This window comes from Bos javanicus, chromosome 8, assembly GCF_032452875.1.
Source record: "Bos javanicus breed banteng chromosome 8, ARS-OSU_banteng_1.0, whole genome shotgun sequence".
In the NCBI taxonomy this organism is placed as follows: domain Eukaryota; kingdom Metazoa; phylum Chordata; class Mammalia; order Artiodactyla; family Bovidae; genus Bos; species Bos javanicus.
The window spans coordinates 31,715,735-31,729,701 of record NC_083875.1 but is presented as its reverse complement, the minus strand read 5'-3'; the positions used below and the strand labels follow the sequence as shown (position 1 = coordinate 31,729,701).

The 13,967-nt window shown below is 39.0% G+C and overlaps 1 protein-coding gene across 14 annotated transcripts in view; it reads right to left on the bottom strand.

The window, feature by feature from the left end:
* MPDZ (multiple PDZ domain crumbs cell polarity complex component) overlaps positions 1-13,967 on the bottom strand; it is a 175,301-nt gene that overhangs the window by 10,589 nt on the left and 150,745 nt on the right. For all 14 annotated transcript variants that reach the window (XM_061425290.1, XM_061425279.1, XM_061425282.1 and 11 more), the window contains 7 exons: positions 10,406-10,580; positions 7,330-7,475; positions 6,514-6,597; positions 6,140-6,333; positions 3,810-3,957; positions 1,188-1,274; positions 318-408 (listed from right to left, as the gene is read on the bottom strand). In XM_061425290.1, coding sequence (XP_061281274.1) covers positions 318-408; positions 1,188-1,274; positions 3,810-3,957; positions 6,140-6,333; positions 6,514-6,597; positions 7,330-7,475; positions 10,406-10,580 — 925 coding nt within the window. The remainder of the gene's footprint in view (positions 1-317; positions 409-1,187; positions 1,275-3,809; positions 3,958-6,139; positions 6,334-6,513; positions 6,598-7,329; positions 7,476-10,405; positions 10,581-13,967) is intronic.

Sequence of the window (13,967 nt, the reverse complement as noted above, 5' to 3'; positions counted from 1 at the left end):
TATTGCTATTACATTAAATAGAGAACAGGGATAAAAATAAAACACACCAATCTTCTTCGTAAGAAAAAAATGACAGAATACTGATTCTAATGTTAGTAGGTCTCCCAGGGAAAACATCAATGGGACACGCTGCCACAGGCATTGCTTCACGCTGTTCTCAGTTTTTGCAGGCACTCACGTTTGCACCTATGTTAGAGTTTAGGATGATTTAGAGGGAAGAAAGCTTCAGAGGTAAAGTAAAACAGGGGGAAAAAACCAGTGTTGATGGCCAAAATTCAAGCCAGTAAATCATGCTCAACGTTTCAGTCCAATCTTACGTGCATTCTTCTTTGAACTACTTTCCAGTAACTCAGGTGTACCGGATCCCGAAAGTGGAAAAGTGAATGAGGACAGGCTGGCTTCACTCATCTACAAAGACATAACAGTTGTCTTAGAGAGTTTGGGAAGTAATAATACCCCTTAAGTATGACTTATTTCATAATTACTTTAATGCACTTAGAAATACTTGTTAAGCAATAGTAGCATTTGATAATTAGAAAGGTAATCAATATACACAGTTTCCACTGAGTTTTGTTTTCTTTTTAAGGAAGAATGTGCCCAGCGACATAACTAATTAAAGGTAAAAGAATTTGATTCCAACATAATCTCACCCAAGCTAATCTTCTCTAAATTTAATCTAGTTGCACACAGATGCGAACTTACACAACTGCAGAAATAGAGCCAGGGGACAGGAAACAAATGGTAATCATTTAGGGGTGACTGTGAGGTCTTTAAGACAGGCTATCACTGTGTTTTATATGTAGTGGTGAGGTTGTACAGTTCACCTACACAAGATTCTTTTCAGTTGAATGCTGGCTGATAAATGTTTGCTATAAGAATAGTTTAAACATATGCTATCTTGGTAGGCTTTATAATGTATTAATTGGTTCACTTTTGAGATTATGCAAAAAGAATCATGTCAGAAAAGAAGAATGGTTGGGATTGTTTCTCAGAATGACTCACAAACTACTTAAGAGCTTCACCTTGCTTGCCTGTCCATTCCCATCTCTCAAACTCTGTACCCTAGCTGCTATGCCATGCTGCCAGGCCTGCGTACAGGACCTTGGACAGACTGACAGGAAAGGCCATCTTTGAACTCCTTTCGGCCTGTGAACTGCATCACCTTGATGAATTCCACAGCTACGTACCTGGCTGCTTTGAGAAGGTCTCCTCTCCGAATGGAATGGACCAGTTTTGACTCTTCCAACTTCCAAGGTTACTGTGCCTAGGGAACACTAGGGGGAGGTTGTTTGACAGAAACATTTAAATAAAATGCTACAGTCAGCTTTAGGATTACACTTTATTCTTTACGGCTGGGTTTTTGAAAGTCATGTTTCCTTTGGAATTTCTACAGGCAAGGATATCTCCCATCCTTTGTGGAAAGGTTTTTCTAAAACATTAAAACTAGTAAAAACTGTAACAACAAATCAGTAGTAGTCTGTCTTACTAGCTCATGATTTACATGGAGAGGGTGTCTGTCCAGGCAAAGAGAAGTGGAGAATCAACCAATTCTCTCATGCAACACACTAATGTAGAGCCAAATGAGCTAAGGAATTTGGATTTTAAACAACATAACAAAAGCAATAAATAACCACTACTGCAACAAGTTCCTTTGCTTTCAATAGCAGAGGTACTCAGATAACATAAGCTCTCTACTGCCACACTGCACCTGAATAGACCTATTACGCAATATTTAAGCCATACTGCTGTAGACATCAAATGAGAATTGAGGAAAATTTCCCTGTTGCCCTTTACAAATAAATCACAGGCATGCAAGAAGTGCTATACAGTCTAATGTGGAAGCAGCAAAATGAGGGGGGTGAGAACCGGCTTTTTGGAGTCAGATACACTGGTTTAAATCCAGTCTGTGTGATTTACTCGCTGTGTGAACTTAACAGACATCTACCTTGATAAGTCTTTTACTCTGCATTTTAAAAAACAGAGATCATTATAGGCTGCTGTGATAGAATAATCCACATACAATGCTCATCAAAATGTCAAACACATGCAGTATTGTCAACTGTGTTGCTTCCAGATTTTGCATTATAACAAACAGCACTGCAATGAACTTCACCTATGTAAAATTTTTTGTGTACTGAGGATTACTGATGCAAGACTTTAAAATGAAGAATTACTAAGTCAAAACAACAAAATGCAGCAGCAGTTACAAATAGCAAAGCTACAGGGATATTTAAGGCTCTCATCATATACTGGCAAACTGGTTTTTAAATGAGGATTTAACTGGTTCTAAAATTATCTATGTTACATTATGGATGCCTCCTTCTGTATCTTTGAGAGGTTTTTGTCTCACAGAATTAACTATCATTTTCAATTTATCTCCTGAAGGAAGAGACTTTTCCTTAAAGAACTCTAATTACTTTATTTTTTGAAAATAACTCCAAGAAGAAATGATATTTTAAGTGTGCTTTATTAAAAACTAAATTTATATATACATACCAGGTCCTATGCAAACCAGAGGTTAACTACAATATGCTCACTTGAAATCCCTCTGTGAAGCTCAGCTTAACAACTGAAGAGGTTCTGACTAGAATCTGAGACCTCTGACATTATCCACTGCTGCTTAATAATATCATGAAGTTATATGCTCATGTTACTGAACGTGTACCACACGACATGGATTCTGATGGCAACAGGTGTCTAGTCAACTTTGAACTACACTTCGGGTCATAAAAACACGTGTTAGGTAAAGGAAAACAATGAGATAAGAATTGAGAGGAAATACATCTAAATTTCCAAGAACTGTATTTTTAAGTGACCAGCCTGTATTTTATAACTCACTTTTTAAATTAGACCGGTGCTGCCTTTCCAATCAGCAAATGATTCTTCATGGAATTTACTTTGGAGGAAAGAGACTTCACAATGTAAAACGAACGTATTTAAGCTTAGCAACTATACCTTGGGACGGAGGGCTTATAATTACTGAATTAACAACAGTGGTAACTGTTGAAGGAACTGCCAGGTAAATCTGCAAACACTCTTATGCATTCTTCATCTCTGGGGAAATACTGGGTTGGCAAAAAAGTTCATCTGGGTTTTTCTATAAGATGGTACAAAAAAAACCTGAATGAAATTTTTGGCCAACTCAATATAAAGATGTCCAACTTAGTGTGCCCAGTAAAGGGTTAGGGCAGGGCGGGGCAGTCCAGAAAGCATGACTTTCAGAGGTACTCTGCTTGCCCCCTCTGATCTCCCGCCTTTCTGTGGGAGCATCCCCGCCAGTATGAGATTCTCCCCTTATGCCAGAGGTCGTAAGAATACATCCAGATACAAATATGGAGGCGGGGTGAATTGACATAAAGACATTTTTTCCTCTTTTGTGGCCTGAAGATGTGCTTTTCTTTCAAGAAAAGAACCACATAACAATCACTTTATGATAAAATATCTGCTAAGATCACAGATATTCAGTTCATAATTCTTCTTACTGTGTGTGCTCCCTCACTCAGTCGTGTCTGACTCTGCAACCCCACAGACTGCAGCCCGCCAGGCTCCACTGTCCATGGGATTTCCCAGGCAAGAATACTGGAGTGGTTTGCCATTTCCTTCTCCAGGGGAAAATACTTACTACTACTCTATAAATACATAACCATATAATAAAGAGCTGATCATAAGTGTAGAGATTTACCACTGAAGTATGTTGTCTAACATATGTCTTATTTGAGAGAACATATTAAATGAATACTTGTTGCATGTGGCAGCTCCTCCTTCTCCTACGCTATTACACATAACCATCTATGGCACTGGATTTCTACCTTCAGCAGAGCCGCAACGGCTTCCTGCGTTGCGTGACGGACGTCCTCTCCATTCACCGTCAGTATCTGGTCTCCCTGTAGCAGTCGCCCATCAGCATCTGCAATGCCTCCTTTGACAACATCGGACACAAACACTCCAGTATCATTTCTGTAAGTGTGATTTTTAAATACCACCATTATTATTTTTTCCCAATTGGAATGCAATGCTTAAAAAGGCTAACATTTTAGAATTGAAAATTTGACTTCTATTTTTATGACTTTAAAAGTTTTATTGCTTTATCAACACTGGTGAAACTGAGAATTTGGTATAATAATAGTATCTTATGTCTTTATAATATTTTATAGATGAAACATATCTTCCATAAGCATATTTATTCAACACTTAAAAACTGTGAGTAGAAGTGGTTATTATACACATTTTATAGGTCACATAGCTACTAAATGGAAAAAAAGGGACTTAAGAGTCAGTCACCGGGAGAAAAATCTATTGTTCTTTCTACACCATATTGAAGCCTTGAATGGATATTGACCTGTGCCTATATAAATATGTTGCTATCATCAACAACATCATTAACATTACTTAAAAGAAACAATGGATGTGTCTCAAACTAAAACCATTTGTTACTCAAAATTACATACCTTTGCTGTGATGTCTCATTTAAATCATTACGGGTCTAACTTTCATACAAGATAGGTTTATGCAAAATGAACAACTATTAAGCTTATTCACAACCTTCTTTTCATAAAAGTAAAAATAACTCAATGACTTCCTGTTGAGATATAAAGATGACCATGTAGAAACATTTAGTAAGGTTTAATTGCATCACTTCTTCTTGCCAAGATCTTGACCTCAAACAAATCATTTCATCATGTGATACGGTTTTCCCATCTTTAGAATAACTGTGTTGGAATTTACTAAATTATTTTTAACATTACCAATATATACATATTTAAATAAATTAGGTATTCAATTTATGTAAATTCACTGACCTACTACTCCAGGCCTCTTAATTTACACTCTCTGTTTCCTTCAGGTGGTGTGCTCTTGTCATGCTGATGCTTCTCTCTAGAATATCCTCCTTCTCCTTTTGTTAGATCACCTCTCACATATCACACTTTTAGCTTCATCTCAGGCACTTTTTTTATAAAGCAGTTTTCCTAACCTACTTTCCTTAAATAAGGTCACATGATCCCTTTCTCCTTTGCTTCCATGGATTCCTCACAATATGTTTCTGTCTCTCATGAATAGATTCCTTTGTTGCAAGAATATATTTAATTCTCATTTACCAAACTGAGTTTTCAGATGTTAGCATTCATGCCTCTTTTAACTTTATTTCCCAGAACCTTAGAGATCTCTTGGCACCCAGCAGGTACTCAAAATTACCAAATGCCTTTTTGTCTTGTTGCTGTTGCTCAGTTGCTATGTCGTACTCGTTGAGACTCCATGAATTCCAGCATGCCAGCCTCCTCTGTCTTCCACTATTTCTCGGAGTTTGCTCAAATTTATGTCCATTGAGTTGGTGATGCTATCTAAACATCTCATCCTCTGTTGCCCCCATCTCCATTTGCCTTCAATCTTTCCCAGCATCAGGGTCTTTTTCAATGAGTTGGCTCTTCACATCATGTGGCCAAAGTATGGGAGCTTTAGCTTCAGCAACAGTCCTTCCAATGAATATTCAGGCTTGATTTCCTTTAGGATTGACTGGTTTGATCTCCTTGCAGTCCAAGGGACTTCCAAGAGTCTTCTCCAACAACACAATTCATCAAATCTTTGGCAATTAGCCTTCTTTCAGCGTTCTTTATGGTCCAACTCTCACATCTATTCACGACTACAGGAAAAACCACAACTTTGACTATACAGACCTTTAACAGCAAAGTGATGCCTCTTTTTAATATACTGCCTAGGTTGGTCATAGCTTTCCTTCCGAGGAGCAAGCATCTTTTAATACCGACTAAAAAAGTCTAAATTAGTATCTTCTGATGTTCCACTGCTGCATGGGCTGACAGTTCAGTTCAGTTCAGTTCAGTCACTCAGTCGTGTCCGACCCTTTGCGACCCCATGAATCGCAGCACGCCAGGCCTCCCTGTCCATCACCAACTCCCAGAGTTCACTGAGACTCACGTCCATTGAGTCAGTGATGCCATCCAGCCATCTCATCCTCTGTCGTCCCCTTCTCCTCCTGCCCCCAGTCCCTCCCAGCATCAGCTGACAGTAGCTACCTACAGAACACAAGCAGGTGATAAAGATTCTACTACTACTAGTACTCTTCAAAGAAATTTAAGTTCAATCCTTTCCAGGAAATCACTGCCTTTGCCCTGATTAATCATACCTTTTACCAACAATACTCAACCCCAGGCCTTTCCCTGGCTTCTTCTGCAGCTCGACGGTGAGGGTGTCGTACACGTCCTCCTCTTTGTATGGGGCCTCATCTCTGTACAGCGTCAGGCGCACCCTTTGTGGTGTCTGTCTTAGGACATTTATTGCTTCATCATGTGTGGCCTTCCTCAAGTCAATTCCATTTACCTGTACAGAAGAGGGACACAGATGGTGAGGAAGTAGATGAGTTGAGTAAAGTGAAGAAAGATGGAAAAGGGAAGGGGTGGGGAGAAAGAGAAAAGGAAGGGGCAGGGAGAGAAACAAAGACCACCCTCTCCACAGTTGCCTTTCCTTTGAGGTAAAGGTCAAATGCACAGCATTCTGTACCTCTAAAATCTGATCTCCAGCCCAGAGTCTTCCATCTTTACATGCTGCTCCTTCCTCATAAACTTCATGGATAATAATGGCACCCTAAGGGCACAAATAAACAAACCATGCTTTACCCCATCCTCCCTAGGAATGGTGAACAGAAATGCAGTCAAAGCACACTGTACTCTTAGAGACACTGATAAGGGTTATACACTGACTATATCTGTATGCGAGGCATGCACCAAAATTCAAAGAAAAGCATAACAAGACAAGTTGCTGTAAGTCTTAAAGAAATTTGTATTTCTTTCAAATGACAGGGAATTTTAAAGAAAAAATTTATAAAATACATAAATCACCCACACACTTATTTATAATAGATACACATCACCTTTCCTATCCACAAATGAAATTAACAGATATGCCTCACGTTTCCTATCTATAAGTGGAATGAATGGCTTTTAAATGCATTTTTTGACAATTAGAAATTTTTGTCTATAAATTATCCATTTTATCAAATGTTTTCTCAGTACGGGTCTAACCCAATGATATCCAGTCAGTAAAAAGACGATTAAAATATGGCAGGAACTGATAAACTAACACAAACATTTTGAACCTAAAGGGCACAATCACAAGTATAAAGGAATATTACTAAGTCAGTGTTGACTTACTCAAAGTAAATGAGTAATTGCCCCACAAATTAAAGTAACAAGAAATGGTACACTGCCTAAGTCTTTGTATTTCATTTCATACAGCTGATGGAAATTTCCCTGCAGTGACCTCTCAGGGACCACTGAAGAGGCTGCATATGTGGAGCATCTCTGACTGCATCCTCACCAGCAGTGTGTCGGACCCCCCAACGATGCTCAGGCCCAGTCCTGTCCGCCCTTTGGAAATCTCAATAGTTGTTTCACAGCCTGGGATGATGGGGCAGGTTGCAGGATCAGAAGCAAAGATTGCTGGTGTTGACGACCTGCTTGTACCTAAAAGTAAGTTTAAAGTGAAATACAAATAAAAATTGATCAGAAGGCATATACATCAAACTCACCACACTGGTTGCCTTGGGGGATGGAGCAGAAACATGGGCCCGAGTTTGGGGACAAAGAAGACTTCAATTCCACCGTAATCTTTTAGTTGTGTTTAAAACCATCCAACAAATAATTACATCATCATTGTTACCTTAGTGTGGTGGGTACAAAATTACCTGTAAATTATTTTCTGCACTATTCTGTATTTTTCTTTAATTACTGGAGATAATAGGTAAAAGAAATGAGAACAGAGTTGAACTCAGCTGCTAGTTTCACTCTGATATTCTGTTTCATGGGAGCCAAACAAATCTCTTAAGAAATTTTGATTCGTAAAACTTAGAACTGAGATATGCAGTGGAGACCTAACTCACATTCAGGGAAGACAAAACATAAAGAACATCAGTAATTCTGGTCATGGTGCCTGCCACTCATGGCTTTTTAGGTTTCTGATTTGGTTTTCTCCTTATGTAATCAAATTTGTAATCAAATCATACATGCAACCAGATTTAATATCTGGGTTTATAACACATTAAGTGAGCCCCACCGGAAGTTTGTTTCTTAATGTCTCAATGTGTTATAAACTTGAATATTAAATACTGGTGCATATATGCTCAAAATTAAATAAATAAGATTGGATTATGAAAAAATAAGGAGAATATAATCTCATACTCTGCTGTATGAGAGTCTTCATATTACGTTTAGTGATATACCAAAAAGCATATTCAAAGAAATATTCATAAGCAAATAGCATATTCAGAGAAAGTTGGTAGACTTGATAGATTAGCTTTAGAGAAAACGTTCTTTTCAGGAATCAGAGGCAGACTAGTTTCTTGCTCCTGAAATGGTAAGAAGAGGTGAAAGATATTTTCCTTTATGCTATGTTTCCATTTAGCATCTTATATGTTTATAGACACGCTATTTAGGGATCAACTTAATATTGAAAAATTACAAAATTACTATATTTTTTAACATTTTAGAGAATTATTCAGTCTTTCTAAATAAAGGATTACTTCCATTAGATGTTTATTACTTTAAGATTTTTTAGCAATAAAGTCCAACTGTATAGTACAGGGAACTATATTCAATGTACTGCTGCTGCAGGCGCTAAGTTGCTTCAGTCGTGTCCAACTCCATGTAACCCCATAGACGGCTGCCCACCAGGCTCCCCTGTCCCTGGGATTCTCCAGGCAAGAACACTGGAGTGGGTTGCCATTTCCTCTCCAATGCATGAAAGTGAAAAGTGAAAGTGAAGTCACTCAGTCATGTCCGACTGTTAGCACCCCCATGGACTGCACCCAACCGGGCTCCTCCGTCCATGGGATTTTCCAGGCGAGAGTACTGGAGTGGGTTGCCATTGCCTTCTCCGATTCAATGTACTAGGATAAACTCTAATGGAAAGAATATAAAAGAATGCGTGTATATATATATGTACACACACACACACACACACATATATATACAACTGAGTCAGCAGAAATTAACACATCATAAATCAACTATACTTCAATTTAAAAGCTGTGGTACATATACACAATGGAGTATTACGCAGCCATTAAAAAGAATACATTTGAATCAGTTCTAATGAGGTGGATGAAACTGGAGCCTATTATACAGAGTGAAGTAAGCCAGAAGGAAAAACATAAATACAGTATACTAACGCATATATATGGAATTTAGAAAGATGGTAACAATAACCCGATGTACGAGACAGCAAAAGAGACACTGATGTATAGAACAGGCTTATGGACTCTGTGGGAGAGGGAGAGGGTGGGAAGATTTGGGAGAATGGCAATGAAACATGTAAAATATCATGTAGGAAACGAGTTGCCAGTCCAGGTTCGATGCACGATGCTGGATGCTTGGGGCTGGTGCACTGGGACGGCCCAGAGGGATGGTATGGGGAGGGAGGAGGGAGGAGGGTTCGGGATGGGGAACACATGTATACCTGTGGTGGATTCATTTTGATATTTGGCAAAACTAATACAATTATGTAAAGTTTAAAAATAAAATAAAATTAGAAAAAAAATAAAAATAAAAACAGACTTTTAAACCAATTATATTACAAATGTTTTAAATTGCTGTTTCATTAAAAACCTGTCAAAAGAACTGAAAGTTTCAGTTTAGAAACTAAAAGAGCTTTTTTCTCCAAATGCAGAAAAAGTGTTTTTAACTACTTTTTTCAAATGCCACAAAGCTTGAAATGTATTCTTTTACTGAAAATCAGTGTGATTTTTCTGAAAAAGAACCTCAAAGGAATAATTTGCCTCAATGTACGAGACTGACATTTCAATGACATGTGAAATGGTCAGCCCAAGCTCCATATCCAACCATTTCATCTACTTCGTTCTCTTCAACAGTATCTGCTGTTTACACCCAAAGGAAGAACTCATATCCACTGTGTACATGTGGCAATGAGCAACATTTTAGGAGTTTGATATAGTGCCAGGCAAAGTTGATTCTACCAATGAAGTGGTATCATTGTATCCATATTAAAAATGAGAATACTGATGTTCCAAGAAGTTACATTACTTATTCAGTAGTATAAACAAGGAATATACAAAATGAGATATCTCATGTATTAGTAAGATACCTGGAGTCACAGATACTCTTAGCAAAAGGTCCTTGGAGAGCAAAGAGTATCACTCCTTTGTCTTAGAGTTGGGTGAGCAGAGGCTTAGAGTGGCTGGATGGGTTCCCCAAGGTTCTATGGCTGGTTAATGTACAGCACCAGATCCCTTCTCTTTGTACCATCCTTTCACCAAAATGCTGTCGGACTACGGCCTATCAAGCAGTGGACTACATACAGGCAGATGGCTCCCAAGCAGGGACTTGATACCGAGTCTGAACATGCCATGTGTGAGAACCATCAGGAGACAAGCCCTTACTTCGCATGGGCTCTGGTTCCGGAGAGCTAGACGGTGGGGCCACTGGAGACTGGGGGCTGCTCTTTTTCTCTCCGTTGGCTGTACCAGTTCCTGAAGTAGTAGCCTGGGAGTCTGGATTCTCAGCACGAATCGTCAATTTCACTTTTGTCTTTGCAGTTTTCAGAAGGTTAATAAACTGGCAGGGGGTTGGGGTGGAGGAGAAATAAAATTAAAGGCAAGTTAGTAGACTTACACACAAAAAAAGCCACTATGATAGCTGTAATTGGAAACATCTACGGTTGAGAGAAGAGTCAGAGGCAAACTTTTTCCCTGCCAGGACTCAAGAGGTCAAGAAAGAATGGCTGCAGTTTCTAGTTTTTTAAATTTCCTGATACTGATTAAGGCCAAAAAGTCTACTTCAGACTATATTCTTCATTATATAAGAAAGAGCTTTCACTTGTAACATTTCTAATTAATACTGTTCATTTCTCTGGATCCTTACAACCTTAGAAGAATATGGGGTGCTTTACCCACTTCTGATCATAGCAAACACCCTCTTCCAATGACACAAGAGAAGACACTACACAAGGACATCACCAGATTGTCAATACCGACATCAGATTGATTATATTCTTTCCAGCCAAAGATGCAGAAGCTCTATACAATCAGCAAAAATAAGAATAGATGTGGCTCAGATCATGAACTCATTGCCAAATTCAGATTTAAATTGAAGAACCTGTAGTTTCCCTACCTGTAGTAGGGAAAATCACTAGAACATTCAGGTAAGACCTAAATCAAATCTCTTACAATTATACAGTAGAATTGACAAAGAGATTCAAGGGATTAGATCTGATAGACAGAGTGCCTGAAAAACTATGGACAGAGGTTCCTTCCTGACATTGTACCAGAGGCAGTGATGAAGACCATACCCAAGAAAAAGAAATGGAAAAACGGTTGTCTGACAAGGCCTTATATATAGCTGAGAAAGAGACGCTAAAGGCAAAGGAGACAAGGAAAGACATACCCATCTGAATGCAGAGCTCCAAAGATAGCAAGGAGAGAGAAGAAAGCCTTCCTTAGCGATCAGTGCAAAGAAATAGAGGAAAACAATAGAATGGGAAAGACTAGAGGGCTCTTCAAGAAAATTAGAGATACTAAGAGAACATTTCACGCAAAAATGGGCAAAATAAAGGACAGAAATGGTATGGTAACAGAGCAGAAATATTAAGAAGAGGTGGCAAGAGTACACAGAAGAACTATACAAAAAAGATCTTCACGACCCAGATAATCACGATGGTGTGATCACTCACCTAGAGCCAGACATCCTGGAGTTTGAAGTCGAGTTGGCCTTCAAAAGCATCACTACGAACAAAGCTAGTGGAAATGATGGAATTCCAGTTGAGCTACTTCAAATCCTAAAAGACGATGCTATGAAAGTGCTACACTCAATATGCCAGCTAATTTGGAAAACTCACCAGCGGCCAAGGGCTGGAAAAGGTCAGTTTTCATTCCAATCCCAAAGAAAGGCAATGCCAGAGACTGTTTAAACTACCACACAACTGCACTCATTTCACATGCTAGCGAAGTAATACTCAAAATTTTCTAAGCCAGGCTTCAACAATATGTGAACCATGAACTTCAGATGTTCAAGCTGGACTTAGAAAAGGCAAAGAAACCAGAGAGCAAATTGCCAACATCTGCTGGATCATCAAAAAAGCAAGAGAGTTCCAGAAAAACATCAACTTCTGCTTTACTGACTGTGCCAAACCCTTGACTGTGTGGATCACAACAAACTGTGGAAAATTCTTAAAGAGATGGGAATACCAGACCTCCTGACCTGCCTCCTGAGAAATCTGTATGCAGGTCAAGAAGTAACAGTTAGAACTGGACATGGAAAAACAGACTGGTTCTAAACAGGAGCACGAGTAAATCAAGGCTGTATATTGTCACCCTGCTTATTTAACTTATATGCAGATACATTATGTGAAATGTCAGGCTAGATGAATCACAAGCTGGAATAAAGATTGCTGGGAGAAATATCAATAACCTCAGATATGCAGATGACACCACCCTTATGGCAGAAAGCAAAGAGGAATACAGATGACTAACAAACACATGAAAAGATGCTCAACATCACTCATTATCAGAGAAATGCAAATCAAAACCACTATGAGGTACCATTTCATGCCAGTCAGAATGGCTGCAATCCAAAAGTCTACAAGCAATAAATGCTGGAGAGGGTGTGGAGAAAAGGGAACCCTCTTACACTGTTGGTGGGAATGCAAACTAGTACAGCCACTATGGAGAACAGTGTGGAGATTCCTTAAAAAACTGGAAATTGAACTGCCTTATGATCCAGAAATCCCACTGCTGGGCATACACACTGAGGAAACCAGAAGGGAAAGAGACACGTGTACCCCAATGTTCATCACAGCACTATTTATAATAGCCAGGACGTGGAAGCAACCTAGATGTCCATCAGCAGATGAATGGATAAGAAAGCTGTGGTACATATACACAATGGAGTATTACTCAGCCATTAAAAAGAATACATTTGAATCAGTTCTAATGAGGTGGATGAAACTGGAGCCTATTATACAGAGTGAAGTAAGTCAGAAAGAAAAACACCAATACAGTATATATGGAATTTAGAAAGATGGTAACAATAACCCTGTATATGAGACAGCAAAAGAGACACTGATGTATAGAACAGTCTTTTGGACTCTGTGGGAGAGGGAGAGGGTGGGATGATTTGGGAGAATGGCATTGAAATACGTATACTATCATGTATGAAACGAGTCGCCAGTCCAGGTTCCATGCACGATACTGGATGCTTGGGGCTGGTGCACTGGGACGACCCAGAGGGATGGTATGGGGAGGGAGGAGGGAGGAGGGTTCAGGATGGGGAACATGTGTATACCTGTGGCAGATTCATTTTGATATTTGGCAAAAACCAATACAATATTGTAAAGTTTAAAAATAAAATAAAATTAAAAAAAAAAAGAAAAAAATGTGAAAAAAAAATAGACTCTTGACGAAGGTAAAAGAGGAGTGAAAAAGTTGGCTTAAAGCTCAACATTCAGAAAACAAAGATCATGGCATCTGGTGCCATTACTTCATGGAGAATAGATGGGGAAATAATGGAAACAGTGACAGACTTTATTCCTTTGGGCTCCAAAATCACTGCAGATGGTGACTAAAGCCATGGAATTAGAAGATGTTTGCTTCTCAGAAGAAAAGCTGTGACCAACCTAGATAGCATATTAAGAAGCAGAGACATTACATTGCCAACAAAGGTCTGTCTAGTCAAAGCTATGGTTTTTTCAGTAGTCATGTATGGATGTGAGAGCTGGACTATCAAGAAAGCTGAGTGCTGAAGAATTGATGCTTTTGAACTGTGGTTTTGGAGAAGACTCCTGAGAGTCCCTTGGACTGCAAGGACATCCAACCAGTCCATCCTAAAGGAGATCAGTCCTGAATATTCATTGGAAGGACTGATGCTGAAGCTGAAGCTCCAATACTTTGGCCCCCTGACGTGAAGGCCTGACTCATCTGAAATGACCCTGATACTGGGAAAGATTGA